This window comes from Leptosomus discolor, chromosome 16 (genome assembly GCF_034619465.1).
Source record: "Leptosomus discolor isolate bLepDis1 chromosome 16, bLepDis1.hap2, whole genome shotgun sequence".
In the NCBI taxonomy this organism is placed as follows: Eukaryota; Metazoa; Chordata; class Aves; order Leptosomiformes; family Leptosomidae; genus Leptosomus; species Leptosomus discolor.
In genome coordinates this window covers 2,230,856-2,250,454 of record NC_141406.1, presented here as the reverse complement: position 1 = coordinate 2,250,454, position 19,599 = coordinate 2,230,856, and the positions used below count along the sequence as shown (strand labels likewise).

The window sequence follows — 19,599 nt, the reverse complement described above, 5'->3', positions numbered from 1 at the left end:
TGAGGGATTTGTTGGTGTTTTGGTGTGTTTTATTTTGTTTTTTTTAATCCAAACACCACCCTCCCCTTCCTCTCACAGTTTACAGAATTGTACTTAATGGCATTGTGCTTTCAAATTTATCATAAAAGTGTAATGAATCTGGTGATCAATAGCTAGCTGTTGCATTCTTTCGATACTGAAGAAGTAATTTAATAGCTGAGGTTAGCAGAAGTCAGTTTTCTTCTCAGTATAAATATCAATTATCTGTTACATTTAATGATTATATCTCCAGTTTCACAAACACTTACGTGCTTAGCTTTACATGTGAATAATCACAGATTACACTGAGACTTGCCGTGTGCATGAAGCTAAACTGATGTGTGACTTTGCAAGACTGGGAAGTCAGTGATGATCTTCAAGCTAATTTTATGTGTGGCATTTCCTGGGCTTGTCTGAGCAGTGGCTTGTGGCATCATTTACCTTTCTTCTACAGTCAGGTTGCTGCACTGGAGAAGAATAGGGCCGCTCAGGTTTTAGCAGGTTTTTTGCTGCCTGACTTTGGGGAGCAGCTGCAGCGCTCTGGCTCGCTCGGCCAGGCCAGCCAGGCATTACACTCTGTCTTTATAGCTGGAAACTGTGGCAGTGTACAGCAGCTGCTCCCTGGTTTCAGGATGCTCAACTCAGGATCTTGGAGATCAGAGAATGGTTATAAAAAATTAAAAAGGGATGGAGAGAGAGGTTCTCCAGCAGAAATGCCGGGTCTGTTATGTATTTGGAGTCTTGGAGCAAGCCTGGGAACGCTCTTACTTGATTTGAACCTGTGATGTGATAGACCTGATCTTGTGTTCTTCACTACACTGCTTCAGACTCTGCTGGAAAGTGGGATAATTTTCATTTTAGTTGCTGTGGAGCTTGCTTTTTTTTTTTTTTTTTAATCTTTCTGAAAAGGAATTTATACAGGTTGTGGGAAGAGCGACCTAAAACAGCAGCTACAAGTGCGATGCATAGAGGCATAGTTTGCCTGAACCGCTTCAGGAGCGGATCTCTTTGTTAGCTTTGTGTAAGGAAGCAAAGATAAACTATACGGGGTTAGCTCTCCCTTAGAGAAATGTACCTATTTCAGGCACTCTCCTCTCTTTTCTCCACGCTGCTGCCAAAGCTCAAGCCAGAAGATGGCAGAATATCAAGGATTGATTAAGTGCAACCTGAGCTGCGAGTTGAAGGTGGCTGCTCGCAGCTCCTCTTTCGCAGAGCGCCTTGCATTTACTGCCTGACATCAGATAATTCAATCTGGCCTGCATGCAGAGCATCTTGTGTTTATCATTAAAATTTCATCCCAGCGGTTACGATGCTTGTTTTCTGGGTCCGACCTTGAATCCCTTTTCATTTGAGAGAGCGGTGTTTGTGGTTACCTCATTCCCAATCAATGTTGTATTTGCCAGCCTTTCTTCAGTTACATGTCTCAGAGGATCTTCTTTAAAGGGATGTTGTCCTCCCCTCTCTCCATGTTCAATTCAAATGTAGTTTTGTCTTTTAAGTCAGAGTTTACTTAAAGCAATTACGTGTCTTCCTTATGGCTTTTATAAATTACTACTGGTGATTACGTTCACTGTACCTAATGCTGTCGTATGTTTGGTTTCAGCACAGCATGCGTGGATTTCTTCACCTTCTGTAATAAAAGCTTCATTTTTTTAAATTTTTTTTTAAGCAAGCACATGTTCAGGCAGTAAAATTGGCACTTTCTTTTTTCTTGGCAGTGCTGACAGCCACACTGATGGGCATTTGTAGTCAGAGGTTAGGTCCTCCTGGAGATACAGATCTCGGAGCATGCATCTGGTCCTTGTTTGAACTGTGTTGTCATTGCACAGTGGAGCCTGCGGTGTAACACGTCCGTAGCGTGTTGTGAGGCTGGTTTGCTGTTTGACTGGCTCTGTGTGACATACTCACGTGTGGCTGTCCTTGAACTGTGTGGTAAGCTTGCCTTGTGTTGGTGGCAGTCATCTCACCGCACAACGCGCCCCGTAAAACCACACCAAGTCTGCCGTGAGTCGGGGTGATGTTTTATTGTGTGTTAACTTTTTCCTGCTTGCAGGAAGGGCATTCACTGCTGCTGTCTGTAGCTCTGAAAGCTTCCCCAAGGAAAATAAAGACATCCAGTGTCAGACCACCCTTCCAAAGACCCAGAAAGACAAAGATGTATCTGCTTTTTCTTTCTTCAGTTTTCCTTGACTGAAGAAGGAGTGCCAGCCTGTTAGGGAAGAACTTGCATAAACGGAGATTCAAGGGCATGCCTCGGCTGTGCTGCAGAGACCGATCTAGCAGATGCTGCGTGGAGTCCCTGCACCTCTTACAGGCTAGGCTGGGAATCAGCCCCTGGTTCTTCTCTTTACATTTTAATTCCAGCCATTTTCCTCCTCCCCCCAGTAAGTGCTGTCATCTTTCCTGGAGAGTTTATGTTCTTGAGTTAGGGCTGGTGAGATTCATCTGCTCTGAGTGCCTCGATAAATCAACAGATTAACACTTCCTCGCCTTTCAGGTTAGAGCACACCTGGCACACGTGGTATTTCTCCAAGCGATGCTTGATCAAGGCAATGAGGAGCAAAAGAACTTTCCGAATATCCTGTGTGGTTAGGGGAATCCTCCGGTTTAGGGGCAGCAATACATTTTGATACTCTTGTACTGAGAAACTAAATGCACTGAAATAACTTTCGTACAGTTGTCGCTGTTCTGAAGGAGTATTGTGGAAGTTGCAGTTTAAACGCTGCAGCACTTTCAAACAATTTGGGCCTTTGAGTCGTTAGGAGCAACATACAGACATACAAGTAGCTGCTACTATATGGTAGATTTCTTTGTTCTCTACGGTTACCTCCCACCCGGCTTTCCTCTTGCTCAAAGGTGACCTGCAGATGACTTTTTTTAAAAAAAAATGGGCCTGCCACTCTTTTTAGCTTTGTAACGATGTGTGAAACTAGCCCGAAAGGCTTGAAAACAGTTTTCTGCACTTTTTAAAACTTCACGTCAACTCTCATCTAATTTGTTTTTTTTTGCTATAGGGCTTGTGGGCTATTCTCAAGGTATTTATTATGAGCTCTTGCATCTTAATTCAGTGTGCAGACCTGAGGAAACCAAAATATTAATTAGTAATGAAAATGAATAAAAGTTAACAAACTGAAGTCTTAAACAGCCTGAATAAACCCCTACCTTACTTAATTACTTAAATGTCACTTGTATAATGGCACAACTTTGGTAGATTTCTCCTTCCCCTCCCAGTGACTGAGCGCCTGGATGTAAAACACAGCAGTAAGGCAGAAGGTAAAAATTCTTGCCTTTTTCCTTCAGCCTTCCCCAGGCCTTTTGTGTTCTCTTCACTCATTCTCGTCATTGTTAAGAAGTAATAAGTGTCAGGCTTTCTTTTTTTTCAAGTGAGTCACCTTTAGGGGAGTTGAAAACAGGATGACATCATGAGTTCGGGGGGTCGGATGACAAACTACGGGAGTTAGGTAAGGTTGTGTTAAGTGACAAACATGTTGGCTTCTCTGTCATCTTGTGAAAAAGAGCCTTTCAGGTGAAACCAAGAGTAGAAGCTTGATACTGACATTTTGTGAGAGATGCCTTTCCAGCCTGCCTGACCATTAGGCTATTGGTTTACCTGCGGGTTCTGCTGGATGCAGGGGAATGCGTTGCCGCAGTGAGATGCGCTGTGTGCACAGTGCTGCCCAGGATTCTGAAGTCACGAGTGAGCTTAGAAAGCCTGGGTTTCTGCTGAGGCCAGACAAACCCATCTTTCTTTCTAGTAGACTTCTTGAACGTTTTATTTTTACTGTTTTTTCACAGCCTGCCAGCCTCTGGGCTGTAGCCATCAGTGCCTGGAGTTCAGGTGATACTTTTCCTCCCTGCTGTTTGCGGTGTGGTGCAGTTTGTGTTCCTTCCCACATGTAAACATATCAATTGATACCATCTTCAAATGGTGTTTTCTCGCCTGTGTCTGAAACTGGAGCCATTGTTTTATTTGTTGCGTTATGTGTTTGTCCTTTGTGAAATAATAGGGCTGATGAACCAGATCCTTCCCAAATTGCATCATAATTCCTCTTGAATTCTTTTCAAAAAGATAATTTTTCTTCTCCTGCCGTGGCAGTACCCACAGTAATATGTTTCCTTGGTCAGAGCAGCTGGTTTAATTACTGGGCCTGGCCTGATGCAAGCCACTAGAACCTTGATCTAAATGATGGGAGATTCTTGGCCTTAAAAAAAAGAAATTACTAGAGACAGTTTGGCTTTCTCTAACTTCTGCTTTTGTTAAGTGTTCATTAAAATGTTTTGCCTACCGTATAACCCTTTGGCTTGTTTCTGTTCCCTTGGTATAACATTTGCATGCATTTAAAATTAATAAGAAGGTGAGGCACACAGAAGCAGTTAGGATAGTGAAATGTTAATTTTGTTGCAGATAACAATGATAAGCTGCAGAAGACCCGCGTGCTATCTCCAGCAGCTTAACCCACTTTCTAGAGTTATGATTTCCTAAATAAGGCCTTCGGAATGAAGGTACAAGCTCTCCGCAGCTCTGTTCCTGTTAGTGGTCCACAGATGGACGTGGGTTGATGAATTGGAAAGTCAAGTTCCCAGCAGAAGAGTTTGGGAACTGATCATAGAGATGCTCAGAATGTCTTTCCTACATATTAAATCTTAAAGTGTTTCCAAATCCATTTTTGTACAAGTTAGTCACTTAAGTTAGTCACTTTTTTCATAGCTGCACTTATGTATCAGGCAACCCAAAATAACGTTTGGATGAAATCAGGGATGTTACTTTTCTACTTCACGTTCTTCTACCAGTGTTAGGATTGTTTCAAATGCTGGGTTTGGTTTACTCCCATCTGTTTTTTCTTGTATTTTATAGTGTAGCTTTCTGCCACGCTGTGCGATAGCAGAAAATGTTCTCTCTTCTGTTCCATTTGTATTTATTTTTTTTGTCATTGTATTCTATTTAGGTTGCTTTCTGTCAGGTAAAGTAGTTCTTTACTCCATTGTTGCCACTAGACTGTTTTTCCTGACTCCTTCGCTTAAGGAAGCCCTTAGCCAAGCTACCTGCCAGTTGTATATACAGTGGCAAAATCAGTGTCTCTAAGTAACTGTAAACGAGAACACAGGAGGGCTTGGGAACTTTTACCTCTTCCATCCAGCCTTACTCTGTGAGGCATCGAACTCTGTGGCAGATGTGTCTAAGCAGTCCATCGTTATCCCTCGCTTCAGACAAGAGTTGTGGGTCTTAGTGTTGAGTATAAAGAAGGTAACGGAATCCGTTTGATTTCGGTATTGTGTGCTGTGACTGAGGTATCTTCCAACTTGCGGTGTTTTGATGAAGAGGTTTTTTGAAATGTAACATTATGAATTACCACTCTCTTTCTTGAGCCTTACAGAGAAGATGAAGAGCAATTTGAACCGACTTACAAAGGCATTTGGGCTTGGGTTTGCATGTTTAATTGGACCTTATTTTTAAGCCTACAGAGGGGGTCACTGACTAGATACCTTGATTAACCACATGAAGGACTGGTTAGTTGTGTTTGGTGGAATAAAGATGAAAGGTCTGAGATGCTTGTTGCAGCAAGACAATGCAAAATACTCATTATTTTACTTGCTTATCAACAGGCATCCGTTTAAACAGAGCTATAGCTAGAGATTGTTACTTGAGCAAAATTCCTACTGACTTCAATAAAATGCATTGACATTGTAAGGACTTCATAATAAGATCTTTTGAGTATTAACAGATGGTCACTGACTGCCTGAAACAAAGTTGTTGGGGTTTTTTTGTTTTGTTGATCACCACAGGTATCTGGAAACTGAACAGACTTTGCCTTCTGGAAATCAAACCTGACTGTGAAACAAAGGTTTTTCTTTCTCCTTCCATTTTATTTTCTTGCTACAGATTCTTTAGAGAAAATACGGAAGTTGTGAACTGATTTCTGAAGTGTCTTATCAAAAAGTCTTTGGTGTTCAGACCAACTTAGTGTAGTGAGACTTGCCCCGGAGTGGTGTGCTTGAGGCAGCCAACAAAATGGACTGACACCAGCATCCTGTTTCAACCGCAACCCAGCAACGGTCTCGTTGACCTGCTTGTTTGAAGCGAAATTCTGCAGTGCCAGCAGTAAGCAAGCCATGAAGGAAAGCAGTTTGTCTTTGCTGCTGCCATGGACTGCAGGAGTAGAGTCTCGACTGTTTTGAAAATGTTCCTGTTAACAGTTTTTCTTTTGTGTATTTGTCAGTTTATATATTAGTTGCAGTTGTACTTTGCACAAACACTAATTAGACAGCCATCAACACTCAGGGCCAAAGGCTTACTAACAATGCAACTGTGATAGCAGTGTCTTAATTGGTTGAGTATAATTGTCATTAGGCAACGATAAAGACATCTGGGGCTCTGGAGAGAGATCAGCCTCCCCCCTCCCCCTCCTCTTCCCCAAATTTGTTCTGGCTATTGCTATCCAACACAGTTGAGCTTTTTCAGATGAGACTCTGTGTTTTGACCAGTTTCCTGATGTTTTTCTCCTTATGAAATCGTCTGCCTCTTCAGCGCCACTTCATTAGAGCAGTGCCCAGCCTCCATCTCTGCTTCCTCCCACATGTGCTCTGCACTTCACCACCTGCTTCCCAGCCATCGTGGGACATCAGCAGCTTTTAACCCCCAGCCCCTTCTCCTTCAGTCTTCTGCTTTCACTCATGTGAGAGGGCACAAGGAAATTGTTCGTCTCATGACATTACTGCCAATAAAAAGTAGTTGAAATGTTTTTGATTAGTGAGTATGTATTTTTGTTATAGTACATTTGTAGATACCATATGAATTTGGTTTTTTTTCAGTTTATGCCATATGCATTCCACCTATTTTTGCTCCATTTCAGCAAGTTTTTTATGTATATCTGTAAAGCTTAAGCTGAATTTGCAGACTAATTTTTACAGATATATACATATCTGTCCACAATTACAGAACTGGCTTGTCAAGGAGAAGTATAGTTAGAAAAATACAGCTCTCGTCTTTCTCCTGCTGCTGCTTCTCATGTGTGTACACTGGAATGTTCAGAAGAACAAGGGCTTTATCAGGGGGGTTGGACTAGATGATCTCCAGAGGTGCCTTCCAACTCCTACCGTTCTGTGGAAGTGAAATGGAAGTCCATCAAAGAAGCTGAGTTACTTGGGTGGAGAGTCCCGTTGAACGCTAAGAGAAGGATGTCTGTGTCTGGTGAATAGGGAGAGAAGCACACAGACCCAGAGCTGAAAGCCAGGCAGTGTGTGGATGAAACATCTTGGAAGGCATCAGGGCAGGGGGTGTCTGGAGAGGGGGAAACTTGGGGTTGTAAGCACCAGTCGTTGTCTTGTTGCTTCCTGTTGTACTTGGGAAAGCAAGACTTTGAACAGCCTTTCTAAATGAAGTGAATCAAATATGATCTCTAATGTGGAGGTGTTGGTTTTCTTTGAACTTGAGAACTTGGAATTTGCAGGTTTTGGGGTTGTTTTGTTTGAGCGGGTTTTTTTTCCATGCAAGTGGCTTATATTAGATGTTGGGGTATTTACCTGCCACTGCAATAATCATCTCATTACACCCGTTGGGGAAAAAAAGCAGTAGCTGAATGTTGTTGGTGTTACAGCAGATAGAATGTATTCATTGTTATCTTAAACAGAGAGGTTTGTTGGTTGGTTTTGGTTTGGTTCTTTGTGTGGTTTTTGGTTTTGTTTTTTTACACTCCAGTAGAAAGCTATGTGGGCCTTTCATAGCCGTCTTGGTAGGAAAATGAGTAACTGAATCAGGTTGGAGGACTGTACCTGTTCTAGGGCAGAAGACTTACATCTAGGGTTCTTTCATTCAGTAGCTGATAATCCAGGCTAAATTTTCATGGTGAAGTGTAAAAGTTGTTGTGGTAGGAAATTAATAGAAATACTGGAATTATCTAGAAATAGATTCTGTAAAGTACAGCGCGTTCTTCTCTTCAGCCGTCTATATTGATATGGCAGAATTGGCAATTATCTGCAATAAAGCAGCCTTTTCATTTTTTTACAGCAAGGCAATGCTTTAATAGTTTAAAAGCCTTTCGTTGTGGTTACAAATTGAAAGTGTGCTGCTCTTTACAACAGCATTAAAAGCGGGGAGTTGAACCGTTAAATTTTTTAGTTCTGAATTGGATTCATCTGTGTTTGAAATTCTTCCAGTTCAGTTCTGGTACAGGCCCAGTGTATGCTGGAAATGGGCATGTGGTGGTGGTGGCCAACGGAGCGCGTTGTCAGCTGAGGAGATGGTTTATATCTCCCATTTCCCCATGTCGCTTCCCTGCCCAAACCCAGGCCTCCACTGACGTTTCCAGCGGGGTCTTGTAACATCTCTCCGTATCCTTTAGGTTTGATGTTGTGGGACTGATTTGCCATCACGCTGCGCTGGGAAGGCTGTGAGTGGTGTTGCTGAGTGGGAAATGGGGGTAGGAGGGATACAGGAAGGATGGGGGCAAAGATACCTTACTGCCCTCCTCTTCCTGGTGAATGTAAAGCACTTGTCCTGTCTTGCAGTGCACTGGTGAGATTTTGGGACAGACAGACATGGAGGTACGGGTTGGTGGGCACTTGCAGGCTTCTCCTGGCACACGTAGTGCTTCCCGTTCTCTGTCATGACAGAACTGGGATGAGCGCTGTGGCCAGGATCCTCTTACGGATTGTTCCGCCTGAACCCCCTGGAATGTACCTGAGGAACCCGTAACAAGCTCTTGTGTGCAGCAGGTCCTTCCTAGGGGTGGAAGCATGGCTTCAGGGTGTAGAAGTGAAAGCTCTTCAGCATGTGCCTGTCCATCGCTGGAGAGGAAGGGGGTGAGGATGAGGAGGCTGCAGGGTGCTCTGATGCAGAGCCTAGCGAGCAGAGACAGCTCCTGCATTTAACAGGTCCCAGCACAAACACATCGGAGTTGAATTTATTTCAAACTGATAGTCAGAAACATTTGGTTCCAGTTTGAGTTTAGTTGCAGGGGTGGTTCAGGTTCTTCTTCAAGAACAAAGAATGGTTCAGACTAAATTTTGGCTTGGTTGAATTCTGAGATAAAATTAATTTAGGTGCTTATTGTGGTACTGTGATGCTGGATCTTTAATTCCAAGATTGCCATCCACGTTATTTTTTATGGACAGTAGTGTGTCTGGAGCCCTGGATTACTTGTTCTGCATGGTATGTAGGAAAAGCAGAAGCAGTGCACTCGGAGGATTAGCCAGCCCTGTATGTCTTCTCTCTTCCCTGTTCCTGTCATTCTGGTTTCTCCATTTATTAGTCTTTCTTTTTACATTCCTAGACTGGACTATGTGAAAGCGAGTATGTATATGCACTAGGAGATGCTGCGGTTCTTTGCTTATTTGGGGATGAAAATGAATATTCTGCCACTTAGGTCTGCCAGTTCTACCAGTATTTTATGTCTCCTTTGAAACTCACTTTTCAGGGTCACTTTGTGACAAGTGAATTTTGGCTTCCCCTTTGGGGGTAATCTGCTGCTCTTTGCAGCCAGGAGAAGCCTGAAAACATGACCCCAGCCAACCCAAACATCAAGGGAAACGAAAAGCAGCTCAAAATGAAAATGCTTCCAAAATGTGTTGTGTGTCTCGTCTTGAAGGGGACTGCAGCAGATCTGTATGATTACCTGTCCCATTGTCTCTTGTCTCCAAATAATGTGTCTGAAGTGAGCACTTTTCCGTTCTGTGAACTGAAGATACTTGCGGACTAATCTGGACTGCTTGTTCGGTCCGACATGAAACATTTTGTTTGGCTTTGGGGAAGCTTCTTGATCAGTTCTTTTTAGATAGTGCTGCTGTAAATTGGAAAGGAAAGCAGAATTCATAGGGGGATTTGGGCCTCATTTGCGGAAGGAGGAAAAGAGAGAAGTGCTCTCCCACCTTGTTCTCTCATTTTCTTCTTTCTTACCATGTAAAGCGCTGAAGAGGAAGCCAGGTGACAAGGACACCATTCTCTTCTGTTCCCCGCTCAGTGCAGAGAATTAATGTGCATCTTTCTCTGCTTGACAGATTTCACCGCCCCCTCAGGCACTTTAATTAGTTGTATAAAGTGAAACATTTTCACCCAGAGATGCTGGGAGTAATCTGCTCCAGAGTACCTGTAACCCTATTGCATGGTGCTCCCCAAAGAACTGGGTAACCGGAGTCGAAGTCCAACATCTTCTAAACCTTCATTAAGGACTTTGCTTCACCTCCTTTTTCAATAACTATGTTCTTACTCTCCTCATAAACATAGGACAGCCAGATTTCTAACTGCTAGACCTTTGAGGCTTAAAAGATTAATTCTTTCGAAATACTTTTCCCCCGAAAGTTGGGATATAACAACAAAGCTGACAGAGCAGGAAGCACCCTTCATTTTCCGGCAGAATCCAAGTCTCAGCTATGGCAGAGGAAGACCTCTGAGACTGTTAGACAGTGTTAATTGTCACAGTTCTGTCAAAACTTATCTTAAATAATTATTGAACTGTTCCAAACAGCTATTGAACTGTGTTCTTTGACCAATTGTAGAGGGAGCTTCTCCTCTACTTTGCCTGCAGTGGTTTTTTCCTTTAATGATATGTTACGTGCTACAGCATAGATGGCCAGAACAGCTTCTGTGTTGCTTGCTGTGTAACAACCTTCATTCATTTAGATATATTCAGTGTTACCTGGGAAGTTTAGGTCTGTTTTTTTATTTTCTCACTGGCAAGCTATAGTTTGATGTTAGACTATAGTTTTTCTGATGTTTCGGTGACAGAGCCTTCTGCAAAGGCAGCAGCACTGCCTTAATTCGAAGGACAACACTTAATTGTATTAATAAATGAATTAATCTTCAGAGATTAATCTGATCTGTTGATGAGGCATTAAGAAATTTCTTTCTATAAAGAGCAGTAGGTTGGATGGGTGTGTGCGTGTGGGAGCTTGCGTGTACGTACATAAATACTCTGATTAAACAGCCTCTCCTTGGCACAACCACAATCACAAATTTTTAAAGACCGAAAAGAAACAGTTTGAAGTTTTGCCATGATGTAATTTAGACTCGTTACTGATTACCTTTTTTCCCTTGAGCCCGGCTCTCCTTGCATTCTAGTTGTAAAGCTTATATCGGTAGTTGGTAACCTGTGGTAGCTCAGTCACGTTGCTCTTGTAGCTCCAGTTTACCTGCCTGTCTTAATAGACTTGATGCCATGTTCAGTAAATGGGAATAAAATGAGTAAGGTTGCTGGGCTTGCACACAGGGTGTGTGAGCAGGAGGAGGATCAATCTAGGAGCTGTACGTGGTGTTGGGTTTTAAGATGCTTTTTGTTCCTTCCTCCCTTCTTCTCCAGCTACCTCTTTTCAGATGTTTTGGGATGTATAATAGCCTTCTTTTCCAGATACACATCAGGAGAAGTGAGGTTGTGGGACACTCGCACCTGGGACTACACAGCCCCCATCCTGGAACCAGTGCATGGTCCTGGTGATGCTGGACCTCAGCCACATGTCTCCTTTGTGAGGATAAACAGCTCTTTGGCTGTAGCAGCTTATGAGGACGGTGAGTAACCACAACTCTCCTCCCTATTTATAAAAAAAAAAAAAAACCACAAAAAAAAGGCTTTACAAAAATGAAGCAGCTGTGCTCAGCTTTTTGTGTGTCTGTAATCCTGTGTATACACACACACGCACACACTTGCTTTTATGTGAGAAAGTTGGCCAATAACCCTAAATGCATTAGGAGGCATTGGAACATAGCACCCATTAAAACTGATGTTTAATTCCTACTGGAACTGCTACACAAAGCTTGAGTGCCAGGCTGTAGTCCAGCCAAACTATCTTAAGCAAATAACTTGTTTTGCTATAAAAATATTAAATATTCTTCCACCAGCCTTCTCCTCTGTCCAAAACTCCCTTGGGGTGCCTTGAAGCTTTGTTATGGGAATACTGGTAAACTTGCATGTCTAATTAATCTGCGTCCTCTCTTGCTCTTGGCATAGTGTATGGATGCACATTAGCTAAAGTATTTTTTGGTTTGCAGTGATGGGTTATTATATACTTTGATACAGAGAAATAAAAGCTGTGATGTAATCTTTAATGAAACTCTAATAAAATCCTGGTTATATGCATTGTTTTGAATATACTTAGATGTTTATAAATGGACCACAGGAGCCAGAGACCAGCCGTACATCTACTGGACATGGGAACAGCAATTGAAAAAGTCAGGTTTGGACAGGGCTAGCCAATTGGGATCCTAGGCTGAGTTGCTCAGGCAGAACTCAACTCCTGTCGTCTTTCTTTAAAAGGTGTGATTTGGCACTTAATAACCTCTCCTCGGGTATGAATAAAGAGTATTTTTAAAGTTAGGGAGATTTGTACACATACTGTCTTTGATCCTGGCATTTCTACATGTGAAAACAAAGCTGAAGACGGGTAATCAAAATAAAATCTCTAATCCATATATTTTATTTTATAAGTAAATTAAATGCTTTATATGTGAAAACAACTGTTTTAAGGTGATCAACATCCTTAGCTGTTTTTCTAGTGTTGATCGTGCTAGAGTGGTTTTCTGTGGCTAAAAACTGTTGATAGGCAATGTTTTCTGACAACAGCAAGTCTGGTATTACAGAATACTCATTAATATTATTTACTCGAGTCGTAGGAAATTATAACACAGTGATAGTTTGAAGTGTTGGCTTTTTGTCCAATGTGCCAAACAATGACTAGCAGAGGGTCTTTTGTTTGTTTTCTAGTCTCCCACTGGCTAATCTAATAATTTGTCTAGGGTTTTTTTTCTGTCATATTCCTTGTTGTCAGCCCTGCATGTGCTGTGACTAAACTAGTTTGCATAAAGCTCGGCATCTTTTATTCTTTTGGGTAGATATTTTAATGGGCTCTGTGATATGGCAGTTACTCTGATTTCAGAAGCCTGGTCAGAATAGATTAGTTTCTATGTGAACAGGGAATTACAAAGACTGATTTTAGAAATGTGGGAATCTGAAAGTGTATATTTACAGTTTGGTGGAGAGAATTCTTTTAAACTTGGGGAGGGAGAGGATGACTTTGAAAATAATGTGTTTGATTGTCCTTTGTTGTACTTTTCCAGCTCCCTTTTCTCTTTGTTTGTAAGTTTGACTAACACAGAGAAACCATCTGCTAGTGTTGGAGGTGGTGCTGTCAGGCAAAGAGTCTAGACTTCTCTGTCGAATCCCTGGCTAGCAGACTCGTTCAGATAACATCAGTTTCTCCCAGTTCAACAGAGCTCACGCAGCGATGTCCTTGGCATCCGATCACAGGGAAGAACTAACAGGCAGATTCTGCTCACGCCGTGCCTGCCTTGCAGCGCTGTTTTGCTGGTTCAGTAGTAGCAAACGCTTCCCAAGGCATATGAAATATAGCAAGGAGAAAGATTTGTCCTACTGGGATGCCCACATCCAAAGTGAATTGTAACTCCGTGATGGCACTAGAGAAAAATTGAATTGTGACTTCTGGTGAATGTTTCTGACGGTGTCAGCCTCTGAGAAACAAGCTGCAAGGAGAGGTAAATGAGAGAAAAATGTGCGGGGAGAAAATGAAGTTCCCTCCGCCCATGCCAGTACTCAGTGGGGGCACTGTATGTACACCTGGGGCAACGGGACTTGGCAACTTGATCCACAGTTGTGATTTTTGAATTCCAACCCACTGGCCTCATATTTCTTCTGCCTTGTTTCCTATTGTCAGCACTGGCAGTCCTCCAGTTTGATTTTACCACTAATTGTGTTGCACGTTACCGAACTGAAATGAATCAAATCAAAATGCTTTTCCTGGAGCATTAGATAAAGCAGGCGAGGGTTCTGGGTAATGAGCAGATGCTGCTAATGCAGGGACAGTAGAGGCCTTGCCAGGACTCCATCTGCTCCATGCTTGCCTGACTTTGGCGGTGAGCCACAGCTTTTGGGAAACAGCAGTCTACTTTAGCCATCACTCTCCCCCCCACCCTCTGGAGTCTCATAGTTTGACTTGAAAACAATGTGCTGCAACAGGAGAACATACTTTTTTTGTTGGTTTGTTGTTTGTTTTTTTTTTTTTAATGCCATGCTTCGTCCTCGTGTGGGCATGGCAGGGGGATGCTGGGCTGCTGCCCTTCTGGGTCATGCTTTGGGAGCCATGGGGAGCAGTTAGGGGTACTTTACAAGTTGCGGAGTAGCAACACGGAGCAAAGGAAGGTGGTTTCTGCAGGGATCAGAAGTGCTCTTGCTTGTTGGCAGGCTCCAGGAAGGGAATTTTGGCAGTGCTGCTTTCTGGGACTGGAAATCTGCTGTCTTGTCCGTTTTGATGCCCTTAAAGCTGCTTGAGGGTATTGTCCCTTCTGTACCCTCTTTGCAAAGACGGAAACGCAGTAATGTGTTCGGTGCCTTCCCCTAAGTGCCAGGACATGCTGTAAGATGGCAGGAGCAGGGAAACAGGCTGGCTTGAATAAAGGAAAAAGTTTTTGAAGAAAACTGCATGTAGCAGGCAGTAGTATATTTTTTCCTGTCAGATACGTACAGGTGGCTGCGGGTGCAAAACTCTTGGTTTGGGTCAGTGGCGTGTGATTTCACATCGTGGTCAGGGAAGTCTGCCTCTTGAGTCCCCAAGTTGGGAACAGAATACAGACTTTCTCACCTGTGCCTTTTCTGAGGGACTGTACAGGGATGGTGTCATTTGAAAATCTCTGTAGAAGAGTGGTGCAGATAAAACCTGACAGCATTTGGTGGGAACTAATGTGATAAAGGCATGGCTTCTGTGACCGAGGTCTAGTCTCTTGCTGTTTAATACGGTAAGTAGCTTGCTATACCCACTGAAAGGTGAGAAACAGCATTGCAGTGAAAATAAAATGTGAAATTGTAGTTAAAGAACACCAAGCATCTTCTAAGGTTAGCTGTGTGTTGGTGGTCCCTCCAACTGGAAATGGTTTTGGGAGAAACTCGAAATTCAAGAAGTTTGGAGATTTCAGGCTGGTGCTTATTTCCACCCGTGTATTTCATCTACTGTTTGTGCTTCACAGAAGCATGATGTTATCTGAAAATTGTAAGGAAATAAACTAATGTTTCCAGCTTGGAGGAAAAAATACATGGAAGAAGTGTTTTCAAAAGGTGAAAAAGAGTTTTGTTTTGTTTAAATCAAAGTAGAAGTGACAAGACTGCAACTCACAGGAACAGGAAAAACATCATGTAAATGATGTGAATTGATTACAGAGTGGTTTGTGTTGGAAGGGACCTTAAAGGCCATCTCGTTTCACCCCCCTGCCACGGGCAGGGACACCTCCCACCAGAGCAGGTTGCTCCCAGCCCCATCCAGCCTGGCCTTGAGCACTGCCAGGGAGGGGGCAGCCACAGCTGCTCTGGGCAACCTGTGCCAGCATCTCACCACGCTCACAGGGAAGAACTTCTTCCTAACATCTAATCGAAATCTCCCCTCTTTCAGTTTGAAACCGTTACCCTCGTCATGTCACCACACCCCCTGATCAAGAGTCCCTCCCCACCTTCCCTGCAGCCCCTTTCAGCACTGAAGGCCGCTCTAAGGTCTCCCCAGAGCCTTCTCCTCTCCAGGCTGAACACCCCCAACTCTCCCAGCCTGTCCTCACAGGGGAGCTGCTCCAGCCCCCTGAGCATTTTCATGGCCTCCTCTGGACCCGTTCAAGCAGGTCCGTGTCTGTCTTGTGCTGGTGTCCCCAGAGCTGGAGGCAGCCCTGCAGGGGGGGTGTCACCAGAGCAGAGCAGAGGGGCAGAATCCCCTCTCTGGACCTGCTGCCCTGGGTGCAGCCCAGGATGCGGTTGGCTTTCTGGGCTGCAGGTGCACGTTGCCAGCTCACATTCAGTTTTTCATCCACCAGCACCCCCAGTCCTTCTCCTCAGGGCTGCCCTGTCACATCATCCCCCAGCCTGTACCTGTTCTTGGGATGGCCCCAACCCGTGTGCAGGACCTTGCGCTTGGCCTTGTTGAACCCCATGAGGTCTGCACGGGCCCACCTCTCCAGGTGCCTCTGGGTGGCCTCCCTTCCCTCCAGCGTGTCGAAGCAGCGTCTGGCCTTTCCAGACATTTGTGTTTAGAAGCTGAAATGAATGAGTATGAAAACCAGGAGCACGTCCAGATTCCCTGCTCTGGCATAGTCAAAATTGGGTCTTTGCTTTTTTTTTTTTCCCCCTTTTTGCAGGTAACGCTCACGTAGATTGCTTTACACTTTTTCTAAAGCTGACAGCGACGGCTGGCCGTCTCATCTTAACATGGAAGAGCTGATGTAACGGGGCATTAGGATCCAAGCGTAGGGTCTTCAGCACCAGAACACACCCTTAGCCCAAGGGTTCGCTGGTAGCGGGGAGCGCGAGCGGCAGCTGTCCTCCGCTGCGGCGCGCTCCTAGGAGGAGCTGTGACACGCTGTATGACGCTGGTGAACGCAGCCAGTGGAATATTTACAAATGTGACTTCACGTTTTTCACCTCGGTGTTTGTGCTGCCTTTCCCTGTTACAGGATTAGAGGGTTTTGGTTTTTTTTTTGGTGGCGAAATCTATGTGAAAACAGATGTAGAAATCAGCTGCTTTTGCAGGATGTGTTTTGTGCTTCCAGCTGCAAGGAGAGGAATATACTAGAGAGAGGCACTGTTGATGGAGAACAGCCTCTAGCCATTACGTTTGATATGGCAAGAGATGTGTCAGACTGGCTGGTGCTTACTAAAATGGGACTACAGTCGGGATCAGCAGTGCCTGTGTAAGGCACAATAGACTCAGCTAAATGTTTTGTCCAAATACCTTACAATCTGGAGCGAATTGCAGTAAATGGACCTTTCATCAGGCCACATTTCAACAGTATATTGGATTAGAAGTTACAAACCTGAGTTCTTTGTGCAATCTGGGCTGAAATGATAAACAAGAAGACTGGTACAGTGATTGTAATGTCAAGTGTCAGCAATTACACCGTCTTCATCAGCTTCTTGCGCTTAATAGTTTCCTTGAGCCAAGATGAAATATAAGCAAGCTGTAAAGTCTAAATTGGTTTGAGAAGTTATTCTTAGAGTTCAATTGAACTGATCACAATTGTGGTGCAGATTTTAGCATGCAGTGAAAGTCTTGCTTATAATTTTGATTTAATGACTTTAATACACTTTCAAGATTACAGTGTAAAAAAAAAAAGGTACTGTATGCATGCAACCTTAACTTCACCTTAGCAAAGATACTGCTTTGGAAATGAAGTACTGGTCATGGGTGGAGGCACGAAGATAGACTATGTGAAGTAGTGATCTCATCCGCACTGGTAAATCTTACGCCTAATTTTTTTTATGTTGTCATACTAATAACTTCAGCTGTAATGGTGGCTTTTTTTTTTTTTTTACTCTTACACAAACATGATTGACTGTTGCAGAGGCTTGCACGCTAATAAATACATTTTGCTGTTTCTGCAGTGAAATACAGAATATTCCAAGTAGCACTTTTAGACCTACTGGTAGCTTTGCCTATTGATCCATGCAGGGGGGTGTTTGCTTTTGCTGTGTAAAACTTCGCCGTGTTTTCCTGCCCTCGTGCGTGGCTGCACATCCCCGTGCTGACAGTAGTGCATTTCTGCAGGAGGTCTTTGCATGTGGTGGTTAAAGCTTCTGACTGGTAGCGAGTGACAGAGGACGTACAGAATCGTGCACACTTCTCGTGGAGGGGAGAAAGCAGTGCTTTTGCAGCAACTATCTGTTCATCCTAATGAAAGAATGGTATTTCTCTTGTTCTTCGTGTTCCTTTTGAACTCTCCTTTTTATTCCTTATGTTTTTGCTCCTTCATTAAACAGATGTTAACTTGTGACCTTACAATTCACATGTTTTTTTGATATTACCAGGGATGTTTTCACACCAAATTGTCCATCAGGTGTTGCACACACTGTGTTTGCCTGATAAAATTTTGAGTTATTTTGGACAGATTTTGCTATTGAACATCTAGTTAAAAAAAAACCAAAAAAAAACCAAAAAAAACAACAAACCTGTCTCAAACTGGTTGTACTGTTGCGTGTGTCCTCTCTTTGTGATGTTTGAAATATGATAATAATGGTGGTTTTGTTGCCCAAACTTAGAGAGCAGAACTCTGAATTCTGGGTTTCCCAGTTTGCTTGCATGGTCAGAAGAGGATTCTTTGACTTGAATATTTTTCAGTATTTTGCAGAACTTTTCTACTCTGTTGAATAACAAACAGTGAAATGCTCATCACAGAGATGTGTAAAGAAAAGATTTCACTGAAAGCAAATCAGCTTCCTTTTTCCCCTTCACGAAAGCGGTCTTTAATTGGGATAAGTGTTCTGCAAAAAAAAAAAAGTTGAAAATACTCCTGCCCAGAGGAGCTGGGCAGCCGTATTCGTCGTCTGATGGAAAAGTCCAGTTCTAACATCCCTCATCTGATATCACTACGATCTTTTGTCGTTGATGCTTGTTCCTTTGCTTGCTGACGTCGGCTGACCTGGAGATGAGGCTTCACCCCTTCGCTCTGGTTTAATTTGGAGCCGAGGCCTCGCCGTGAAGGCAGGAGAGTGCCGCTGCCGAGCCTTCGCGTGGGGCAGCCCAGGCTGCGGGGGGAATCGCAGCGTGTGCTGTCGGTATTTGTTAACTTGTTTTAAGCCTAAGTGTGTGTGATGCGAGCAAGCATTCTGCTTTTCAAAACCAGTTCAGCAGTTATTTACCTTTCAAGCAATTAACATAATTACCATTATGCTAAGATGTAATTTTGGGAAGTTCTGCTCTGAGCCCTTACGACTCCATCGGGACAGTTTTAGTCGGGACTTATCTTTTTGATGGAAGCCTAATTGCAGTTTTGGCTTTGTGTAAACAAACAGAGGCGGCTAATTGTTTAGGCAAATAGCAGATTAATTTAAATATGCATCCCTAATAAAACAAAAATGGTCCCCATTATGGTACTCATTCCCATGGCGAGGAATATAAATATTCAGTGGGAGTGCCATTAGACAGGGATCTTAAGGATTATCTGCATTATTTCACATGGGTAGCACTTTCCAGATACCAAATAATCTTTACAAAAGCAAACATAAATCAATTTAAACTCATTTAGATACCATTTCACTATGTGCAGTTTCATTACCACACTCTTGCTTCACCTCCTTTGGGACACGGGAGGAGTGTTTGCAAACTGGCATTGGTGCCCGTCCACAGCTGTCTGTCAGAGCTTTTATGTCTCCTTTTGAAAGAATAGCTACCATTAATCATTTCATCATTAATGGCCATGCTCAAGTACAAGGAAGGCTTCTCCAGCCCTGTCTGTCACGTCTGAAGATTGCTTCTCCGTTAATTCAGCGCAGAGGTGGCCCAGAAGTCTCCAATTCCGTCTGGCCCTTCTGTTCTGTAATACACTCCTGATTGCTTTGGGTTGCTCTTATTCAGATTATAGCTTTAATGTACCATGCTTTTAAACAGAGTGTCTGTGATCTATGCCAGGAAAAAAATTCAATTGCAAGTGTGTTGTCTTTTGACTTACACTCCTTTGGGTTTGTATCCTTTAGCTTTTTGAATTCTTCTGCTTTTTCTGTTTTTCCAGAGCTTGAGGGTTAGGAGCTTTGCTGCTGGTTGTAAACTGTTAAGAATGGTATTAAAATCCCTGACCCGGTTGCTGTGTGTGCAGAGCTTCAGAGTCTTCACTTT

At 43.3% G+C, this 19,599-nt stretch overlaps 1 protein-coding gene across 1 annotated transcript in view; it reads left to right on the top strand.

Moving 5' to 3' along the window:
* FBXW8 (F-box and WD repeat domain containing 8) overlaps positions 1–19,599 on the top strand; it is a 53,218-nt gene that overhangs the window by 12,966 nt on the left and 20,653 nt on the right. Inside the window, exon 5 of the mRNA XM_086474197.1 lies at positions 11,358–11,515. Within this exon, the coding sequence (XP_086330323.1) occupies positions 11,358–11,515 (158 nt within the window). The remainder of the gene's footprint in view (positions 1–11,357; positions 11,516–19,599) is intronic.